General features: G+C 38.1%; 1 protein-coding gene across 2 annotated transcripts; it reads left to right on the forward strand.

Annotated features, from left to right (window-relative positions):
* The first annotated feature begins 1,018 nt into the window (after window positions 1-1,018).
* Window positions 1,019-19,056, forward strand: N6AMT1 (N-6 adenine-specific DNA methyltransferase 1). Of its 2 annotated transcripts, XM_059164533.1 has the most exons (6): window positions 1,019-1,193; window positions 3,360-3,446; window positions 4,174-4,264; window positions 9,309-9,392; window positions 13,514-13,655; window positions 14,752-19,056. In XM_059164533.1, the coding sequence occupies exons 1-6, from the start codon at window positions 1,060-1,062 to the stop codon at window positions 14,856-14,858; spliced, it is 645 nt and encodes a 214-aa protein (XP_059020516.1). In that variant the 5' UTR covers window positions 1,019-1,059; the 3' UTR covers window positions 14,859-19,056. The 2 variants fall into 2 exon arrangements, with proteins under 2 accessions (XP_059020516.1, XP_059020517.1); XM_059164534.1 differs by lacking the exon at window positions 9,309-9,392.
* The last annotated feature ends 399 nt before the right edge of the window (window positions 19,057-19,455 follow it).

Genomic DNA, 19,455 nt, shown 5'->3' on the forward strand with positions numbered 1-19,455 from the left:
CTCTGCAGATTTTGGGTTTGTGAGTCTCCATAACAATGAAGCTAATTCGTTATAATAAATATTACATTTAACACACGTATTAAATAGTAAAAATATGTATTTTTAAAATAAAATACTCTTAAGGAAATATGAGAAAGTAGTATTAATTATCAATTCTGGGTGACAGGTACTCAGGTTTTTAAAAAATGGTATCTAGGTATTTACCTGTATTTTTTGTTACTCAAGTTTTAAAAACTAGATGTAAAAATGTTTTATTGGAAAATTGCAAAAATTGACTCAAAAAGAGTACAAATGTCTGAAGAATCTAACAATCTATAGAAGATGCCCCAAAACAGCAGAGAACCATCCACTAAAAACAAAAAACGAAAAACAAAAACAAAAAAACCCCACTAAATCCATCCAATTTCATGGATGAGTTCTACCAAATGTTCCAGAAACAATGTCCTAACTCATCTGGTGAGGACAGCATAATCAAAACAGAGCTAGATTATTAGCATTCCAAATTCAGCAGGATATTAAAAGAAAAATCATCTTGCTTGAGTGAGACTTATAAAAAGTGCCTTCATGATTCAACATTAGGAAGGTAATTTTTATAATATACTACAGTAAAAAATTAAGTGAGAAAAAAATTTTAATCTTAAAGCTCAAAACTTAAAGTTCAATTGATGTTTAAAAAAGTAAAATTTAGTAACCATTATGTATTTTTTCAATTCTTTGCAAACAAGAAATAGAAGAAAACTTTTGAATATAAAGGAAAAAATACTCCCTTTAGTCAAAAGCAATCAAGGATGCCCTGCATCAAGGGCTAACCTATGAAATAAAATAAATTTAAATATTCTAAATAAGAAAGTAAATGTCAGCAGTTGCAGATTACGTAACTGTTTACTTAGAAATTCCAAGAACATTCACCAACAAACAGTTAGAAATAACAAGCCCAGATTCGTCTCTCCGCCTCTGGCGCCCCGCCCCCACTGCTCCGCCCCCTATTGCCCCGCCCCCCGCTGTTGGGCCTGCGCGCGGGGAACTTCGGCGCCTGCGCGTGGGACAGAGGGAAGAAACATGGCGGCTCCCAGCTTCCCCACACCGCTGCATGGGCACGTGGGCCGCGGCGCCTTCACCAATGTGTACGAGCCCGCCGAGGATACGTTCCTGCTGCTGGACGCGCTCGAGGCAGCAGCGGCCGAGCTGACAGGGTGCGAGGAGGACGAGGGTCCCCGCGGGAGAGGGCTCGGGCGTCCTGCAGAGGCAGCGGTGAAGGAGAGCCGGGGAAAGAAGGGATGCAGTCTGCCCCGAGAGGAGGCGGTGTCCGCAGACGTGGCGAGCATGGATACAGAACCCTTACAGACCATTTCCCTTTAGATTCCTGTAATGAGCGGGCCGGGGAGCTCTCTACTTTTGCCATCATGTTGCTTTGGTCCCAGGAGCTCCACCGCTCCTTCCTACGCCAGCGCGTATCTTTTCCACAAGCCCCCGAGAGCAGTGATGTGAGAACACGTTTAAAAACCAAATATCCCGAAAAACGTGGCTTATTAATATAAAATGTTTTCGTCAGTATTAAAAGTTGCGTGTCATTTAATTTACTCACTGTACAAAAAAGCACCCTATAGTAAGGGAAGGGCACAAAATGAAGTGAGGTTGTGGGATCGTGGCGTGGATAAGTATTTTGAAACCCACTGAACGGCATATTCTGCCCTGAACCACCGGCCGGTTCGCCACGTGTGGCTGCAGAACCCTTGAAACGTGGCTAGTGCGACTGCAGAGCGTCATGTTTCATTACCTTAAACTAGCTACAGAGCTAGCAGCCTATGGAATTTTCCCTAGCACTTTGTAAATAATAAAATTGACTTGTTGAAGTGCCCCCCCCATAAATGTTAAATGACATTAAAAGAATGAATACGTGCATGGTTATTTTTTTAATGAAAGGAATCCGAGTAATTAGATTTATTTAAAGATCAAGACTTGAAGTTGATGATCTCAAGATGAAACCGCAGTCAGGCTTCATAGATCTGTATTTCTGTACTGTGTTTCTCTCTCTTCAACCTGGTCAGGTTTTTCCATCTATAAAGTGCCCCAACGCTTATTAAATCAGCTTTTCATTGTAAACGATGGAACTTTGGGACTTACTGGAATGCAGAACGTAATTTGTCTTTTAGTCTCGATACCCTAGAAAGATTTACAAGCACAAATTGCACTGTAAAGTATGTTGTGAAAGGAGCTGATTTTGTTATAAAGTCAGATTATTTCTGTTCTTGGGATTCTGTTTATGAAAGCATGATAGTTATTTTCAAATAAAAGCCTCCTGATAAGATCTTCCCACATATTAATAAAGTTTTGTCAGATAATGTGGATTGATTCCAAAAATTAGAAGCTGCTAGAGTTTATTTTTGGATAGTTGTTTGAGGGGTTAGTAGCCAGCAAGACCTACATCCCATTAAACCCATTTCTGTGATTGGAAGAAACTAGTGCTTCTGATGCGTATGTAGATTATAGGCAGGGAAGTAAATTTAATTGAAGGTTAAAATAGAGTGTAATAAAGAATTTATTCAAAAGCATTTTAAAATTATACTAATATTATAAGATCAGATTCTGTGAGATTTTCTCAGTTCCGTGTACAGCTGTACAAAGAACAAATTTTCGGGGCGCCTGGGTGGCTCAGTGGGTTAAGCCACTGCCTTCGGCTCAGGTCATGATCTCAGGGTCCTGGGATCGAGTCCCGCATCAGGCTCTCTGCTCAGCAGGGAGCCTGCTTCCTCCTCTCTCTCTCTCTCTCTCTCTCTCTGCCTGCCTCTCAGTGTACTTGTAATTTCTCTCTGTCAAATAAATAAATAAAATCTTTAAAAAAAAAAAAAAAAAAAGAACAAATTTTCTTCCTGCTCTAAATCTATTAAGAGAAAGGGGTAATTTTTTTCCCCCTAGGATATGCTAATGGATTTGTGAATGTTACATACTTTTAAATGATAGAGAAAACATCATAAATAAATAGTATAATAACTAACCCTATCATTTAGGGAAGTACTAAACTACTAAACCCCTGTGAGAAGGGTTGATGTTTTTCATATTAATATTTTCAACCCTCAACCTTATTCCATAGTTTTATATAATGTTTTGTAGTAATTAATTGGAAGACATCTATTTTATGAACTTTAATTACACACCCCAAACAATTCTGAGTTAAACAGTATTACATGAGCACAAAGTGGTTGTCAGAAATTAGTGTGTTTATAAATTTCTTTTGTATTTCCATGTATTTGCAGATGAGTGATGCTGGAGAAATACACATTAAAAGTAGATTGAGCATTATTTTCTGTGATGTATATTTTTATCCTACTCTACTCATTTATTTTATTTTGCTTTTTTAGAGTGGAAATATGCCTTGAAGTTGGATCAGGGTCTGGAGTGGTATCTGCATTCCTAGCCTCTATGATAGGTCCTCAAGCTTTGTACATGTAAGTATAAGTATATCAAATTCATCCACATCTTCCACTAAGAAATTCACTAGGGGTATGACTGCCGGAATGAAATCATTTTTATAAATGAATGGTATATATCTGAAAGGGTCTACTTAAGTGTAGTAAGGACTCAGATTATAAATTATTCTTCCCTAAACATTTTAACTGCATGTCCAAAACTGTTCCATCATACTGCATAATTATAGAAGCAACAAAATAATTTTTAGGATATTTCTAAATTTGAAATTTTTTAGGCAATGATTACCAGAAAAAAATTGAAAATTACTTAATTTTTTCAGAAAATTTGAGAATATGGAAAGTTTAGAAGAAAATAAAAATCATTTCCAATTCTACCACACATGGTCCAAGTGTGTTTCTTTCTTTTTTTCCCATTCCCTATGTTCTTAATATTGTATCATGACTATTTTTCAAAAATTCCTTTTAAATTTCATTTTTGTAGTGGCATAGTATTCATTAGATTCATAATTTAATTTCTTCAGATGTGTATGCATGTATGTGTAGTTTCTACTCTTGCACATTATATCAATATAACAATCTTTTTCATTAATATAACATCTTGTTTCTTTTTCCTTCACCATTATTAAAGCATTTTCATTTTTTTCTAAATCTGCTTTGTAAAAAAGCTGTGGAACATTTTTAAATTTTTCAGTAATAGGTTGCCTCATGGTCATAAAATACAGTTTTCTTTCTTTTCTGTTTCTAGGTGCACTGATATCAACCCTGAAGCAGCAGCTTGCACTCTGGAGACAGCATACTGTAACAAAGTCCACATTCAGCCAGTAATTACAGACTTGGTGAGCTATTCATCCTTGTCCAATAATACTTAATTTCCTTTTCAAATAAGTTAAGGTTAAGATGATTAGGTCAAAGAAGCTTGAGTGATAAATTAATTAACTTTTTTTTTTTTTTTTTTTTTAAAGATTTTATTTATTTATTTGTCAGAGAGAGAGAGAGTGAGAGCAAGCACAGGCAGACAGAGTGGAAGGCAGAGGCAGAGGGAGAAGCAGGCTCCCTGCGGAGCAAGGAGCCCGATGTGGGACTCGATCCCAGGACGCTGGGATCATGACCTGAGCCGAAGGCAGCTGCTTAACCAACTGAGCCACCCAGGTGTCCCTAAATTAATTAACTTTTAACCACTAAATATTATACCCCATAATTTACAAAGTAAATTCTTAACTGATGTAATTCATCTTGTCCAAAATTCAAAGGAAATTTCTACTGTCTTGGAAGGATCAGTCATCTTTTGGTCAGAAGAGACAGAGAATCCAGTTTAAACTGGCTTAAGTCAAGTGTGTGGCTTCACACACACAGCTGTGCCAGCTGGCCTCAGGAACTCAAATGATATGACAGGCATCTTTTTCTTAGCTCTGAACTTCTCTGTTGGCTCTATGTCTAGGTAGTCTTTTTCTTCTTGGTAAGAAGATACTTGCATGTCTGTTTCTTACTTCTCAGCAAACACCTCCCTTATCCTTCCATGGAAAGAAACTCTTTCTATTTAGTTAGTCTTACAAGCCCCAGAATGAGTGTTGCTTGGATCATCTTGGATCATATGCCATCTCAAAATCTCTCACTGTGGCCAAAGGGGATTGAAATATGCAGATGACTGATTTAGGCCTGAGTCATAGTCCCACCCCGGACAGCTGCATTGGGATAAGCCCAACCCAAGCTAAATTCTCATTCTCATTGAGAATGAGAGGATAGAGAATTTACCCATTAGAGATCAAGGAGATGAAATCAGAAGGAAGAGGGCAATGAGGCCTGGAAGGTAAAAAAACACACCACAATTACAGAACCATCATTTTAAGTTACACATATATTTCCCAGTACCGTTTTCCTTTAATATTTTAATTAGTAAGACTTGGATAATTTTGGATATTTGTTGTTGTTAGAAGTGCTTTTTTGTAAGCAAAGAATCTTAACACCAAGTACCAGATAGGGATAGAAATAAAAATGCTTTCCGTGCTTCGTGATGTGTATTCTTAGTGTTAAGAGTATTTAGCTTTTCTGCTTTTTTAAACTCAGAAGTGATTTTTCAGCTTAGAAGGAATTAAGCCAAATATGTAAGAAATTCTTACCTATTAGAACTTGTTACTGCTATTAAAAACTAGATTATCAAGAAAGGTACTCAGGTGATTTACAGGGGATCACCGTGAAGGTTTTGCCCTTTAAAATTTTAACTTATTTCTTTATTGTGTCCATGATTAGTGTTAAATATATGGTTTTGGAATAACAATAAAACTTTAGATAAATAAGAAATTCAGAATATATTTATTTTAACAGAGGTAGAAACTGAGGTGAGGTTCATTTTTTAAAGTCCTGTAACTAAGAGAGTGATAATTACAGAATTTAAGCCCAGACCATTGATTCTAAATCTAGAAGTCTCCCGGCTGTTTCAGGACATGGCTCATGGTAGTCCGTGCCAGTCAACTCTTTCGGTGGTTTGAGGTGATGGTGACCCTGAATGCTGACAAAGAAAGAAGGAAGAAGGAGGCATTAGCACAGATTATGATCCACTTACAAAACTCTGTGTTTGTTTAATATTCAGAACAGTAGGCATAGATGACCACAGCCATGATCAAAATCATTGTTTTAGATAACTCAGCTTACCTGTTTACAAAGCAGTACTTTTATTTTGCTTCTTTTTTAGTTTTAGAAAAAAGACTTTTTTCAGATATGTCATATGGCTTTCCTTACATTCCTAAAACAAACTAAACATAACTTGATCTTTGATTGATTCCGGGTCATTAAGATGAGCCTTAGTTCCTTTTCTGTGCTAGCTGTGATGAGGATTACTCAGGGCTTTCTGCCTTACACTGAGTAGCTAGAGCCTGCAGTGATTTGAGTTTTCATTTCCTCTCCTCTTTGTCTCTTTTCCCTTGCTTTATGTTGTCTTATTTTACTGTTTCCTGTTAGTGGCATTTCTGCTCTCTCTTTCCATGTGCTGTTTGCTAGAATACCAAACAAGTGATTTAGTTAAACTTGTATTTAAGCTAAGAGTTCAGGGGCTCTAAATAAGAGCCTCTCCTATAAATCAAGTACATTTTGCTGTTTGAATTTAAAACTTCTTGTCAGAGGCTATTTTTGCTTACTTCCCCACTTTTAGATCTGTTCTAATGTTCTGAGACCACCCAAAAGCTGAATGTGGATGGAGGGGGGGGTGTGGGATTAGACCTTATATCTCATATTCTCATTTAAATCCATTTCCTTTCTAAACTACATAATTTTCTGTATTTTAATATCAATTTTTTCCTTTATTTAAAATCCATACTGCAATGATTATTAATATATAGTACCTCAGAACCTTTTTTTTTTTTAAGATTTTATTTATTTATTTGACAGAGAGATAGAGAGCACAAGTAGGCAGAGCAGCAGACAGAGGGAGGAGAAGCAGGCTCTCCGCTGAGCCTGGGGTTCATTCCCAGGACCTTGGGATCATGACCTGAGCCGAAGGCAGCCTCTTAATGACTGAGCCACCCAGGTGCCCCCACCTCAGAGCCATTATAAACAATTACAAAGCAAATTCTTTTTTAGTTTCCCTTCTCAACATTTCTGGAATATTACCTTCTGGACTTTTTTTTTCTTTTTTTTTACAATGTGAGAAACTTAATTTCTTTATGTAATTGAAAATTGGTGATTTCAAATATATTTCCTCATGCTGCAGTATCACTACCAAAAGGAACAGCAGATAACTAGTCATCTTACTACTTGCAGACAAAGGTATTCCTGAATCACTTCCCTCAAAAATGTTACTTTTCACTTTTTAAATGAATAGAGAAAGAAGAGGTACCTCCATAACACCTCCTCAAAGATACTGTTCGTGTGTTCTCTTTGAACTTTACAGTTAACAGGCCTATTAAGATGACAAACAGAAATGCTTTTAGAAACCGGGATAAAATGGAAGCAGTAAGGCAGTGTTTCACACTGTGTGTAAATCGCCCAGTGATGTGCCCAGTACTGAGACGGTATGACTGAGTGTTAAATAACTTTGAATCACATGATATAAAAGCTCTTTCCTCTCTAATCCTCCTTCAGCCATTTTGATCACATCTGGGAGAAGGTCTCAGTTTTAACACCTTTTAAACATTTGCAAATGTCTCTTTTTTTTCCTCTCAAAGATTTTATTTATTTACATATTTATGAGGTGCCTCGTTAGCCAGTAGTAGCACATCAGTCTCATATTTACATATTTATGTATTTATTATTTATGTGAAAGACAGACTGTGAGAGAGAGCACAAGCAGGACAGGAGGAGGAGAGGGACAAGCGGGCTCCCTGCTGAGCAGCCCCCCCCACGGTGAGCGGGTGGGGGTGGGGGTGCTTCATGTGAGGCTCCATGTGGGACTCAGTCCCAGGACTCTGGGATCATGACCTGAGCTGAAGGCAGATGCCTAACTGACTGAGCCACCCAGGCGCCCCACCAAATGTCTCTTTAACAAAGAGGCAGAAGGCCTGCATCACTCTCAGACTGGAAGCAGTAACTATAACCATGACATTTTTTAAAATTTATATCCCATTTATTCTTGTAGTCATTTCTGTTTCCAGGAAGTAATACTGGTTTCCCTTTAGAGCAAATTTATTTGACAAAAAAAAAAGGTCCATTTAAAGAAAAATATTTAGTGAATAATGGCAGGTCTCTGTGCCTATATGGGAGAATTTTAAGAATGTTAATAAAATTCCCGAGACTTCGGACCCTGCCTTGAAGTACTTCAGCTATTCCATCTCAAGAAACAGCCTCAGGGGACGCCTGGTTGGCGCGCAGTTGGTTAAGCGCAGTTGCTAGTGACCGACTGATCCACTCTTAATTTCAACTCGGGTCCGGATCTCAGCGTCTGTGGGATGGAGCTCCACATCAGGCTCTGTGCTCAGTGGGGAGTCTGCTTCCTCTTCCTCTGCCCTGTTCAGGCATGTGTGCACGCGCTCTTTCTGTCTCTCTCTCAAATAAATAAATCTTAAAAGAAAAGAAAAGAAAAGAAACAGCCTCAGAATTAATGGATGAGAGCCTCTACAAAGTGGCAATTGAAGGAAATGGCTTTAGAGGTGATGTCCCATCCACATACGATGTTTTTACCTTACTGTGCCTGTGACAGCGCAGGGTGGCATGACGAGACCAGGTTCTGTGAGTAGGTATGTAATTCAGTCATCAGAGGAACCAAAGGAATACTTTAAATGGCATTGTGCCCTGAAAGCACTTTGTTCAAAAAGACATTTTTGTTGTGGGTTCACAGAAAATTGCACCCAATGGTTTAAAGATTTACAAAATGCCCAACAACTGAGATTTTCAGTGTTTCTTTTACTTTTTTCAGTCCTCTCTTTGATATCTAATTGTTCCAGCCAATACATTTATTTATATATCTTTATTTTATGAGTAAAGCATATATATATATATGCACATATATGTATATCTATTTTTATACGTATGTATTTTCTCATGTTTTTTGTTATCTCATAAAACATTTCTCTTGGTTACAGAAAATAAATGTTTAAGCTAGAGCAATAGGTTAAAAACATATGTATATCTATATAGAACATAGGAGAGCTTGCTTCCTTATTTAGTCTTCAAAAGTGAACCCAAAAGTAAACGTATGAGCTGTTGAAAAGCAGAGGCTTTTTGTACATTCATTTTATGTTCATCCTGATAAATAGTTTAATTTCCTGTTTTTAGGTAAATGCATTTAACCTATATCTGAAGAAAATATAAAAATACTATCTCTGTCTATAATTTTAGTCCTCTATCGCATTTTTCTCTAAAAACATGGGAAGAAAGTATTTTTAAAGATTTATGTATTTATCTATTTTAATTCTGAGTCCAGTTTAAAATTCTGACTATTAAAACATTTAGGTCAAAGGCTTATTACCAAGATTGAAGGAAAAAGTTGATCTTCTGGTGTTTAATCCCCCCTATGTAGTGACTCCACCTGAAGAGGTAAGATGGTAACAAGATTTAATTATTAATATTTTCAGGTATTTTCCTTATAAAATCAAAGGAACTCATTATATGACATTAATCAGCTGCTGATCAATACAGACCGGTCTGATATTACTCATAATTGTCAATAGTCAGGTATGTTGGTAGACACAGGAAAGGAATCTCAAACGAATGGAAATACAGTGACCCATATTCATCCTTAAAATTCCTATCAAAATCAAGCCATATGTTTAAATTTGTGTATGTGTCCCCTTTATCATGAATGGCAAATTTGCAAAACAATATTTTTAATCATCCTTAAATTCATTATAGGAATTCTTTCTGAAAGTCAACAATTTACTCCTTTCACAGGTGTGGGGGCGCTGATTCTTATTTCAGGTAGGGAAAAGAAACATCTTGAAATACATGATTTGGAAAATCTCAATAATGAAGAGGTAAATCATATCTGAATTTAAAGAGAGAATGGTCAAGGTTGACAAAGTTTAATAATGAACTAAGGCCGCTTTCCTTGAACTTTTCATGATCCTGTTTTATTCATCATTGAATCATGGCAAGGCTGATAAACATTGTCCTCTGCCGAGATGGCAAAGTCTGTGTAGCTGCTATTACTACGAAGGGCAGCTAAGCAACTGAGAACTTCTTGCTCCTCTGACTAGGAACGCCTATGAGAAGGAAAGTCATTGTGATAGGGTTAACAGAGATTGAGGCCAATGCAGCTTAGTACAACTCTTTAGGAAGGGACTGTATGGATAAATCTCAAGAATGATAAAAATGTTTCAGTCTAATAATTTCAGTCCTTGAGATATAATTGAAGAAAATCATTCAAGGGACGCCTCAGTGGCTTAGTCGATTGAGCCTCTGCCTTTGGCTTGGGTTGTGACCCCAGGACTCTGGGATGGAGTCTTGTGTCAAACTCCTTACTCGGTGGCTTCTCCCTCTGCCTCCCGCTACCCCTGCTTGTGCACTCTGTCTTGCTGTCTTTCTCTCTCACAAATAAATAAGTAAATCTTTAAAAAACGGGGGGGGGGGGGCACCTGGGTGGCTCAGTGAGTTAAAACCTCTGCCTTTGGCTCAGGTCATGATCCCAGGATCCTGGGATGGAGCCACGCATGGAGCTTTCTGCTCAGCAGGGAGCCTGCTTCCTCCTCTCTCTGCCTGCTTCTCTGCCTACTTGTGATCTCTCTCTCTCTCTCTGTCAAATAAATAAAAAATATATTTAAAAAAAAAAAGAAGAAAGAAAAAGATAATTCAACAGTAGAATAAAAGTTGATGTTCATAAAAATATGCTTATTGCATGTTTATTTATGATGGCAAATAATATGAACCTATATATGTACAGAGGAAATGCAGTTAAGTAAATCATGGTCTATCAGATCTGTAAACTTCTGGCGAGACTAGTGAATGAAGAGGAGAGTCTGGGAACATGGGGACACGAATGGGCTTCCTTTCTCCTGCATTTCCACTACTAAGCTGCGTACTTGCTTCTGCTGAGCTGCTGGAACACGGAGATGATTGAGAGGAGGCAGGACCTCTGCTCTTTCACAGTCCCAACAGCGAGAGTGAGTGTCATAATTCCCATGAGCTGAGCAGTTAGCTGGACAGCAGAATCGAAGTGTAGGACAATGAAGACTTCCTTGAGCTTTAAAAACATGTTTTACAAAATAAAACATCAGGAAATGAATTAAAAGAGGATCTGGTCTCTGTCAAGACCTAATCAGTGTTCTGGAAATCAGATGAAAGATTATAGTGCACAGCGCATGAAGATAAAAAGAAGGAAATTATGAAGGCAAAAGATAAGAGACTTAGGGTTTAGATCCAGGAGACATAATATAAAAATAATGGGAGTTTGTGCATCTAAACAATTGTGGCTGTACTTACTGGTATATCTAGAAACAGGAGCTGAGGCACTTCTAGTGTGTGCCAAGGATCAAGAGCAGGCCCAGCAAGGCTCAGGTAGCAGGCAAGCAGCAGACCACCAAACATGACTCCTCCCTGGAAAGATGGAAACACTCCTTCTGTGGTCTGTAAGAATCTGCTTGAGCCAAGAGATCTCCTTGTAGGGTCATTTCTAATTCAAGCAGATAAACCTGGCTGAGCATCCCTGGGGAGGCATATAAACAGGGTCTAGCACAGAGGGGTCCTAGTTGAGAAGAACGAGAGACAGGCTTATCACCATCCAGTGTGTCTGTCCACAGACCATTTTACCTGATGAAACATCCATAGAATGGGCTGCACCAAAATACAAGGGTAAACCAAGGAAAAGGAAGACAAGAGCCCCAGAAAAAGAAGTAATTCTAGGAATGCCAGGAAAGAGAAGTCTCTAGGAGGAAAGTCTTGACAGAAAACAGAACTGATAAGTTTCCTAACATAATTGGTGGAAAATTGTATCAGGACATTTATGATAGATAGGGGAATAATTTAAATTAGATGTGAAAAGGGGCGCGTGGGTGGCTCAGTTGCTTAAGTGTCCAACTCTTGGTTTCGGCTCGGGTCCTGATGTCATGGGTGGTGCAGTCAGGCCCGCATGGGACTCAGCGCTCAGCAGGAGGCTGCTTGGATATTATCTCCCTCTGCCCCTTCTCGGCTCCATTGCTGTCTCTCTAAAACAAATAAATGAATCTTTTAAAAAACTTAGATGCAAAAAAATTTTAGCAAATGAATGCATCAGGTGCTCATCAATAGCTACATAAGATAGGATACTTTTGCATTATAAAATCTTAGGCCGCCATTAAAAGAGTAAATCAGAACCATACCTGATCATATGAAGAGCTCATCTGAAGGTATTGTTGATTGAGAAAAGCAAGATAATTGGATAAAAATACAGAATATAATTCTGTCTTTGTAAAACATGGACAAAAAAGAAAAAACTCTGTGTGTGCGTGCGTGTGTGTGTGTATCTTTGTGTGTGTGAGAAAGGGAGAGAGAGAGATCGGGAAGAAGCAGACAAGCAAAACAGTAAAAAGGGAAAGTGCAGTTTTTTTTTTAAAGCAGGTATAATGAATGTATTTCTCTTATTGATAAAATAGTATAGGTATAAAGAAATTTAAATTAATGAAGAAATGTATACCATTTAAATGAATAAAAACAATAAGCATGGGGACACCTGGGTGGCTCAGTTGGTTAAGCAGCTGCCTTTGGCTCAGGTCATGATCCCAAGGTCCTGGGATCGAATCCCGCAGCGGGCTCCTTGCTCGGCAGGGAGCCTGCTTCTCTCGCTGCCTCTGTCTGCCTCTCTGCCTGCTTGTGTGTGCTCTCTCTCTCTATCTCTGGCAAATAAATAAAATCTTTAAAAAAAAAAAAACAGTAAGCATGATTGTATACAATTAATTTAAACTAACCTATGGACAAAACCAGTGAAAGATATAGGAAGAAAATAATTGTTAGGATTAAAATAGTATTTGAATGGTTTCTTCAAAATATTCTCTAGTTTTGAAAACAATATACAATGATAAAAATCTAAAAATTTTTAAGACCTCGTGAAATCTCATGGGTTTTGCTTTTATGATATAATTAGATTGTTACATGAAGAAATGCTTTGGTGAGCCTTTATGTATTAAATGGGTTCCCTAAAAAGGTCTGTACAATTCATACTCTAATCTAGAAGAAAGCCAGATTGAGCGGGACATGTTGAAACTAACTTCCTGCAAAGTAGATCTCTTATAATGTAAGAGCTCCCTTTTAGTTTCTTCCTGATTCTTCTGTAGTAAGTATAAGAATCACTTAATGTCTATCAATATAAACACTGCATAAATAGTAACAACTACTACTAAGCACTTGGTATGGGCAGAGCAGTGTTTTCAAACTTCAAATATAGTTCCTCCATGATTCTAGCAATGGAAGAAATTAATTTGTTATCATTTTTCTACTTTTACAGTTGAAACTATTGCTTTTCTGATTTTACAGATAAGGGAGAAAACTAATTCACAAAAATGACAAACTTACATAAGGTCACAGGGCTAGGAAATGGTGGGGCTCAGATTCAACTTTTCTGCCTCATGGACAGCAGTAAAATCAAAGTATATACTTGTTTGGTGAATGTTACTTGTCAGAAAGATTCTGTGTGTGATTCTAAATGTAACTTGAATCAAAACAAAACAGTCTTTTCTAAATGGTCACAGGTAGGAAGTCATGGAGTAGAAGCAGCTTGGGCTGGTGGCAGAAATGGTCGGGAAGTCATGGACCGATTCTTCCCACTGGCTGCAGATCTCCTGTCACCAAGAGGATTCTTCTATCTAGTTACCATCAAAGAAAACAATCCAGGTAATCCAGACCAGTTTATCTTTAACCATTTACTTTAAAGTACTTTAAAGATAAACCACCAGTTTATCATTAACCACTTTGCTGAAAGCAAAACTTAGTAATGTTAAAGACTATAAAGTAACCTGAAATACTATAAATAGAATCACTGACAACGGCTCACAACAAACATAACATTCATATTGAAAGAAGAGAGAGATTTTTAAGATGTAGTTTTTTCTTGTTTTAGAAAGTACAGTTTTTTTAAGGGGGGGGAGGACAGATTTTCCCCTAGTTGATAAGCTCATAATTCAAACACACAATCTGTAATACCCTCATTTAACACCTCACCCTGAGTATTACGGATTTTCGCTCCACATGGCGGTCTTCTCCCTCCACATTGTAGTCTTCGTGCCCTTAACAATTCTGCTACGGACTCTTCAGTTTGTGTGAGGTTTTGTCATGGATATGGCTCATGGGATGGATTTTTAGATCTTGGTTTCCAGATGACTCCATACCTAAATTGACTGTAATCTTTCTTCTCTTTCACTACAGAAGTTTGATTTTCATCTTATACCTTTCATCCTTAGCCCTTCAAATCACATCATGATTACTAAGTTTTCCTTTGTTTATAACTCCATTTTCTTAATTCAGTCTTTTTACTCTGACTTACTTACAAAAGGGAAGGTGTTGCTTTTTCAATATCCCTGAAAGAAATAAGCTACTTCATTTACTTGCACTGTTTAGTGTCACTGTACAATTTGCCCTACTTTCATTGACTTTTTTCATCCCAGAGGAAGTGTGGAAGGCCAGGATGAGAGCGAAGTAACTAAACTAATTATTTGCTATAACGACAAATGTAATTAATGTTTGAATCCAGAGTAGCCACCGCTGCATAGCAAGGCAGTTCAGTCTGATTAGAGTTCTCCATGATACCTTGAAAATGCAGGTGCTTCCATTTGACCAAAGTCCGTCTCAATAGAAATTTACTTGGTATACATTATTTTCTCAGATGAGTAGAATTTGTAAATAGTCTGCATTTACAGTCATACTGTTTAATGATCATACACTCTTCACCAGATGATTTTGATTTTACCTTTTGTATTAATTTTTATTCTAGAAGAAATTTTGGAAGCAATGTCAACAAGAGGTCTACGAGGAACTATTGCACTTTCCAGGCAAGCAGGCCAAGAACTCCTCTCAGTCCTGAAGTTCACCAAGTCCTGACTTACAGTGTGTGCTGTGTATTATGCTGGATATGTACATATTGATAATATTTATTATATTGAATATATATATGAATATATAGAGAGGGAGAAGCTGAATGTATTTGGCATATTTTGAAACTGAAGTCATTTCTTGGTTAACAAGTGAAATTGTCAGGTTTTCTAGAAAAAGGTGAGAAGAGGGGCACCTGGGTGGCTCTGGATTAAGCCGGCTCAGATCATGATCTCAGAATCCCAGGATCAAGCCCCGAAATGGGCTCTCTGCTCAGCAGGGAGCCTGCTTCCGCCTCTCTGCTTGCCTCTCTGCCTCCTTGTGACCTCTCTGTGTCAAATAAATAAATAAAATCTTTTTGAAAGAAAGAAAGAAAGAGGTGGGAAGAACACAGCATAGGTAGGTAGGTAATCACTCCTATGGAAATAGTTGCGTAAGTGCTAGTAAATGCATATATGATATATATTATTTGCATTTTATGTATAAAATCTGAACAGGAGTGATATATCCAGCCACTAAACATGAGTCAGGTCTGAAGGTGTTCCTAATATACCATTAAGTGAAAAAAAACATTACAGAACAGTTTAATACTGTTGTATACATGTGTGTATAAATTTGAAGCCCAGCAGAGGGTATGTGTGTATGTGAACATAGGGTCTTCTCAGACGATACATGGCAGGAGGGAACAGGGGATTTGCTCTTTATGGTACCATTTGCACAATGATAACATAGGACTTGTTTATTTGTAAAATGTTTTCATTTAAAAATTATTTTTAATTTACTTTCAGTTGCTCATTGTCTCCATTCTATTGCTGTTATTTAGAATGCCTTCTGCCTCCATGTTTCTCCCTGGTCATATTTTTCCTGGCTTTTATCCTTTATCATATATTTCTGTTTTCTTCTTGCCTATATGTGTAGGGTCAAAGTGAGCAGAATCTAGAATTTATTTTTAACTGGGCTAGGAGTGCCTGGGTGGCTCAGTTGTTGAGTTTCTGCTTTGGGCTCAGTTCATGATCCCAGGATTCTGGGATCGAGCCCCAGATCCCCCATATCAAGCTCTCTGCTGGGTGGGCAGCCTGCTTCTCCTTCTCCCACTCCCCTCTCTTGCTGTCTCTCTTTCTGTCAAATAAATAAATAAAATCTAAAAAAAAGAAGAAGAAGAAAACAAAAATAACAATAATAACTGGGCCACAGAATCGATTGGAGAAGCTTTTGAAAATTATAAGTTCCTAAGCCTGACCGTAGACCCATGAACTCCTCTGCTGAACAGACCAAAAAATGGCATCTTTTATTTATTTGTTTATTTTTAAAGATTTTATTTATTTGACAGAGAGAGAGAAATCACAAGTAGGCAGAGAGGCAGGCAGAGAGAAAGAGGGGAGGAAGCAGGCTCCTTGCGGAGCAGAGAGCCCGACGTGGGGCTCTATCCCAGGACCCTGGGATCATGACCTGAGCTGAAAGCAGAGGCCTCAGAGCCTCGAGAAGGTAATTAAGGTTCAAGGAGGTCATCAGGGTGGGCCCTGACCCAGTCTGACCAGCCTCCTCACAAGAAGAGATGAGAGCATACGGAGACACCAGTGATGTCTGCACACACAAGGAAACCACATGAGACGCGTTTCTGCATGGCCTACTTCCCTCTGTGATGTGATTTTGGAGTTAGCATCGGAGCCTTCCTTGATGTACGTATCCGCTGTATGTTACATTACCTTCTGCCAGTGGGCGTGTGGGTATGTGCTGTGCCTGCCCATGCGTCTCCAGTGCTAAAATACCAGCTGCACCCTGTATTGGCTGATGTCAGAAAGCGACCCAGCCTCTCTGGCCAGGTTTCCTTACCTATAAAAAGGAGCCCCTCACAATACTCACCTGGAAGAGCCTTAAGACCAGTAAGTGAGAGAAGCCTCACAGAGTGCTGGGCACAGGGCTTCACAGGGAGTAAGTGCTAAACAAAGGATAAGTAGGGGAGGAGGAGGGAGAGGCCGTGGGGATGAGGTGGGGAGGAGGAAGAGGAGGGCCAAGTGCACCTTCAGCTATGGGAAGGCAGCTCTACAAGCCAAGGGGAGAGACTGCAGAAGAAACCCAGCCTGCTGACGCTTTGCACTTGGACTTCAGCCTCCAAAATTGTGAGAAAATAAATTCACGCTGCCGAAGCCACCCAGCCTGTGGTATTTGTCATAGTGGCCCCAGCAGACTAATAACAGTAATTAAAGACAGGGAAATACCTGCGTTCTGCAAATGAGAAAGCAGTACTAGGTGAAAAGTGGATGAGGTGTGCTGGTGAGCGGTAACGGTGGCCTGGAGCCTGCAGGGCGAGAGGTGCAGATCCAGCTCTCTTTGTGGTAGGAAAGAACTATTAAATTCACGAAGAAAGAGGACCTGTAAAACCACATCATTTGATCATTTGGCCTGAGGGAAACAGCAAAAAAAACTAACTTTATTATAACTTGAATGAAAAGAAAAATAGTAATAATCTGTTACTATTATAAATTGTGCTACCCTCTGTTGTAGGATTTTAATTCAGCCTATCTGTGTGAGGTAGCAACATTAACATGAAAAAATTAACATTAAAATTATCTAAACTATTGATCACCGAGAAGCTACAATCAATGAGTGCAGAAAAAAAAAAAAAGATACCTAAGGGATATAAAGAGTGGAATTGTTATATTCACATTGTAGAATGTTTGATATGTTTAAAGAATTAACATAAAGCTCACAAAAAGATACTGTTTGGAAAGAACAAATTGAAGTGGACTTTTAAAAATGAGAAATAGAGATATGGAAATGCATTAGTGTTAATTTGTGCTTACCAAAAAGAAAAAAAAGAAGCAAGCAAAAAACTACAGTGTATTTTAAAACATAGGAGTGATAATATTCCATTCCAAAATTTAGTTGTAGTTCTTTTTTTTTTTCCCTTTTCCCTCATACTGGGAAGAATAAGAAATACAAATTAAAATAGGACTGGAAAAAAAGAGAAAAATTCTGACAGCACTGAAAAAACTCAGGAAAAGAGTGAGAGAAATACAACCATGCCAAGATCCCTTATGATAACATGCAAATCATTCTATGTGTAGATGTAGTATGTGATTCATACACCAAAATGACTTTGTGTATAAAATAACAATACATACCAATGCCTATATCCATTGTTTTCATTTTTCTTTTTATGTAAACTTTGTATTGAGGTGGAACATACCTGATAGACTGTATATATCATAGGTGTCTAGCTTGATGGATTTTTATGAAGTCAACATCCATTTAGGCTACACCAAATCAAGAAGTACAACATTACCAGCATTCCAGAAGCTCCTTCAGATTCCCTTCCTAATCATCACCTCTCACTCACCAAGGGAAACCACTGCCTGGCTGTTCATATTAGTTTTTTATTCCTGGGTAGCTAACGGCTCTAACTTTATTGGTATTAGCACAAATTTGTGGTCTCACAGTCTCTGGGTCAGGAGTGTGGGTATAGTAAGCTGGATTCTCTGCCTAGAATCGCACCAGACTGTAATAAAGGTGTTGGTCATGACTGTGATCTCGTCTGGGGCTCAGGATCCTTTTTCATGTGGTCATGGGACTAAAGTCACTGTTTTCTAGCTGTTGGCTGGGGGTAATTCTCACCTTCTTCAGGCCTTTCTTGGGTTGTTGTGCCATGGTCACCTCCACAGTTCAGAAAATGGTCCCTTGCTTCTCTGTGGCCAGCAGGAGGATTTCTCTACCTTCAAATTGACAGTGAGGGCCTAGAATCTTTTTGAAAGGGCTCATCTGATTAGGTCAAGTTCACCCAGTATAATCTTCCTTTTAACTAATTAATCCAAACTCAACTGATTAGGAACCTTAATTACAACTGCAAAGTTTCTTTACCATTGCCATTTAATGTGACCTAATTACAGAGAAATCAAGTTATTCAAAGTCCTACCCATAGTCAAAGGATAGGGGTGACACAGTGCATGTACAGCAGTAGGAGTGAGCCTTGCCGGCTGTCTTAGAATTCTGCCACATTCCTTATACTACAGCTCTGGTCTTCCTACTTTGAACCTGTATTAATGAATCATATGATATATACTCTGGTGTCTAGATTCTTTCATTCAATAGTGTTTTTATGAGGTTCTTCCATGGACTTGTGTACAGCAATGACTTACTCATTTTCACTTTTGTATATTCTCATTTCCATTGTATGAATATATCAAAATGTATTCTTTCGACTGTTGAACATTTGGATTGCTTCTAATTTTGTATCACTGTGACCACATTTGTATCTTTCAGCAAACATATGCATTTGTGATAAATACATACCTACCAGTAATCTTCAGCTTTAATAAAAACAGGTTTCCCAAAAGTCCCTTAAAAAAATGAGAAACAGAATTCTTAAAATCAAAACCCACAATGGACAGGGTAAACAGATGGAAGGAGAATTAATGACTGAAAAAAATCATTGAGTGTTGCCCAAAGGGATAAAAGGAAAATACGAAGGAACAGTAAGGACTATGAAGGTTAAAACTAACAAAAATCCCAAAAAGAATGTAAGAAAGGCAGTACTTGGAGAGATAAAGGCTAATATTTTTCCAGAATCGACTTTTAAAACAGAAGATAGATTCTGGAAGCACAAACA

This window comes from Mustela lutreola, chromosome 2 (assembly GCF_030435805.1).
Source record: "Mustela lutreola isolate mMusLut2 chromosome 2, mMusLut2.pri, whole genome shotgun sequence".
Lineage (NCBI taxonomy): Eukaryota > Metazoa > Chordata > Mammalia > Carnivora > Mustelidae > Mustela > Mustela lutreola.

What these genes read in the sequence shown, in the direction of transcription:
- N6AMT1 (XM_059164533.1), top strand. Translation starts at nt 1,060, where the DNA reads ATGGCGGCTCCCAGCTTCCCCACACCGCTGCATGGGCACGTGGGCCGC. An exon ending in GCAGCGGCCGAGCTGACAGG is followed by an intron (nt 1,194 to 3,359) that starts GTGCGAGGAGGA and finishes TTGCTTTTTTAG; the next exon opens with AGTGGAAATATGCCTTGAAG. An exon ending in AGCCAGTAATTACAGACTTG is followed by an intron (nt 4,265 to 9,308) that starts GTGAGCTATTCA and finishes TAAAACATTTAG; the next exon opens with GTCAAAGGCTTATTACCAAG.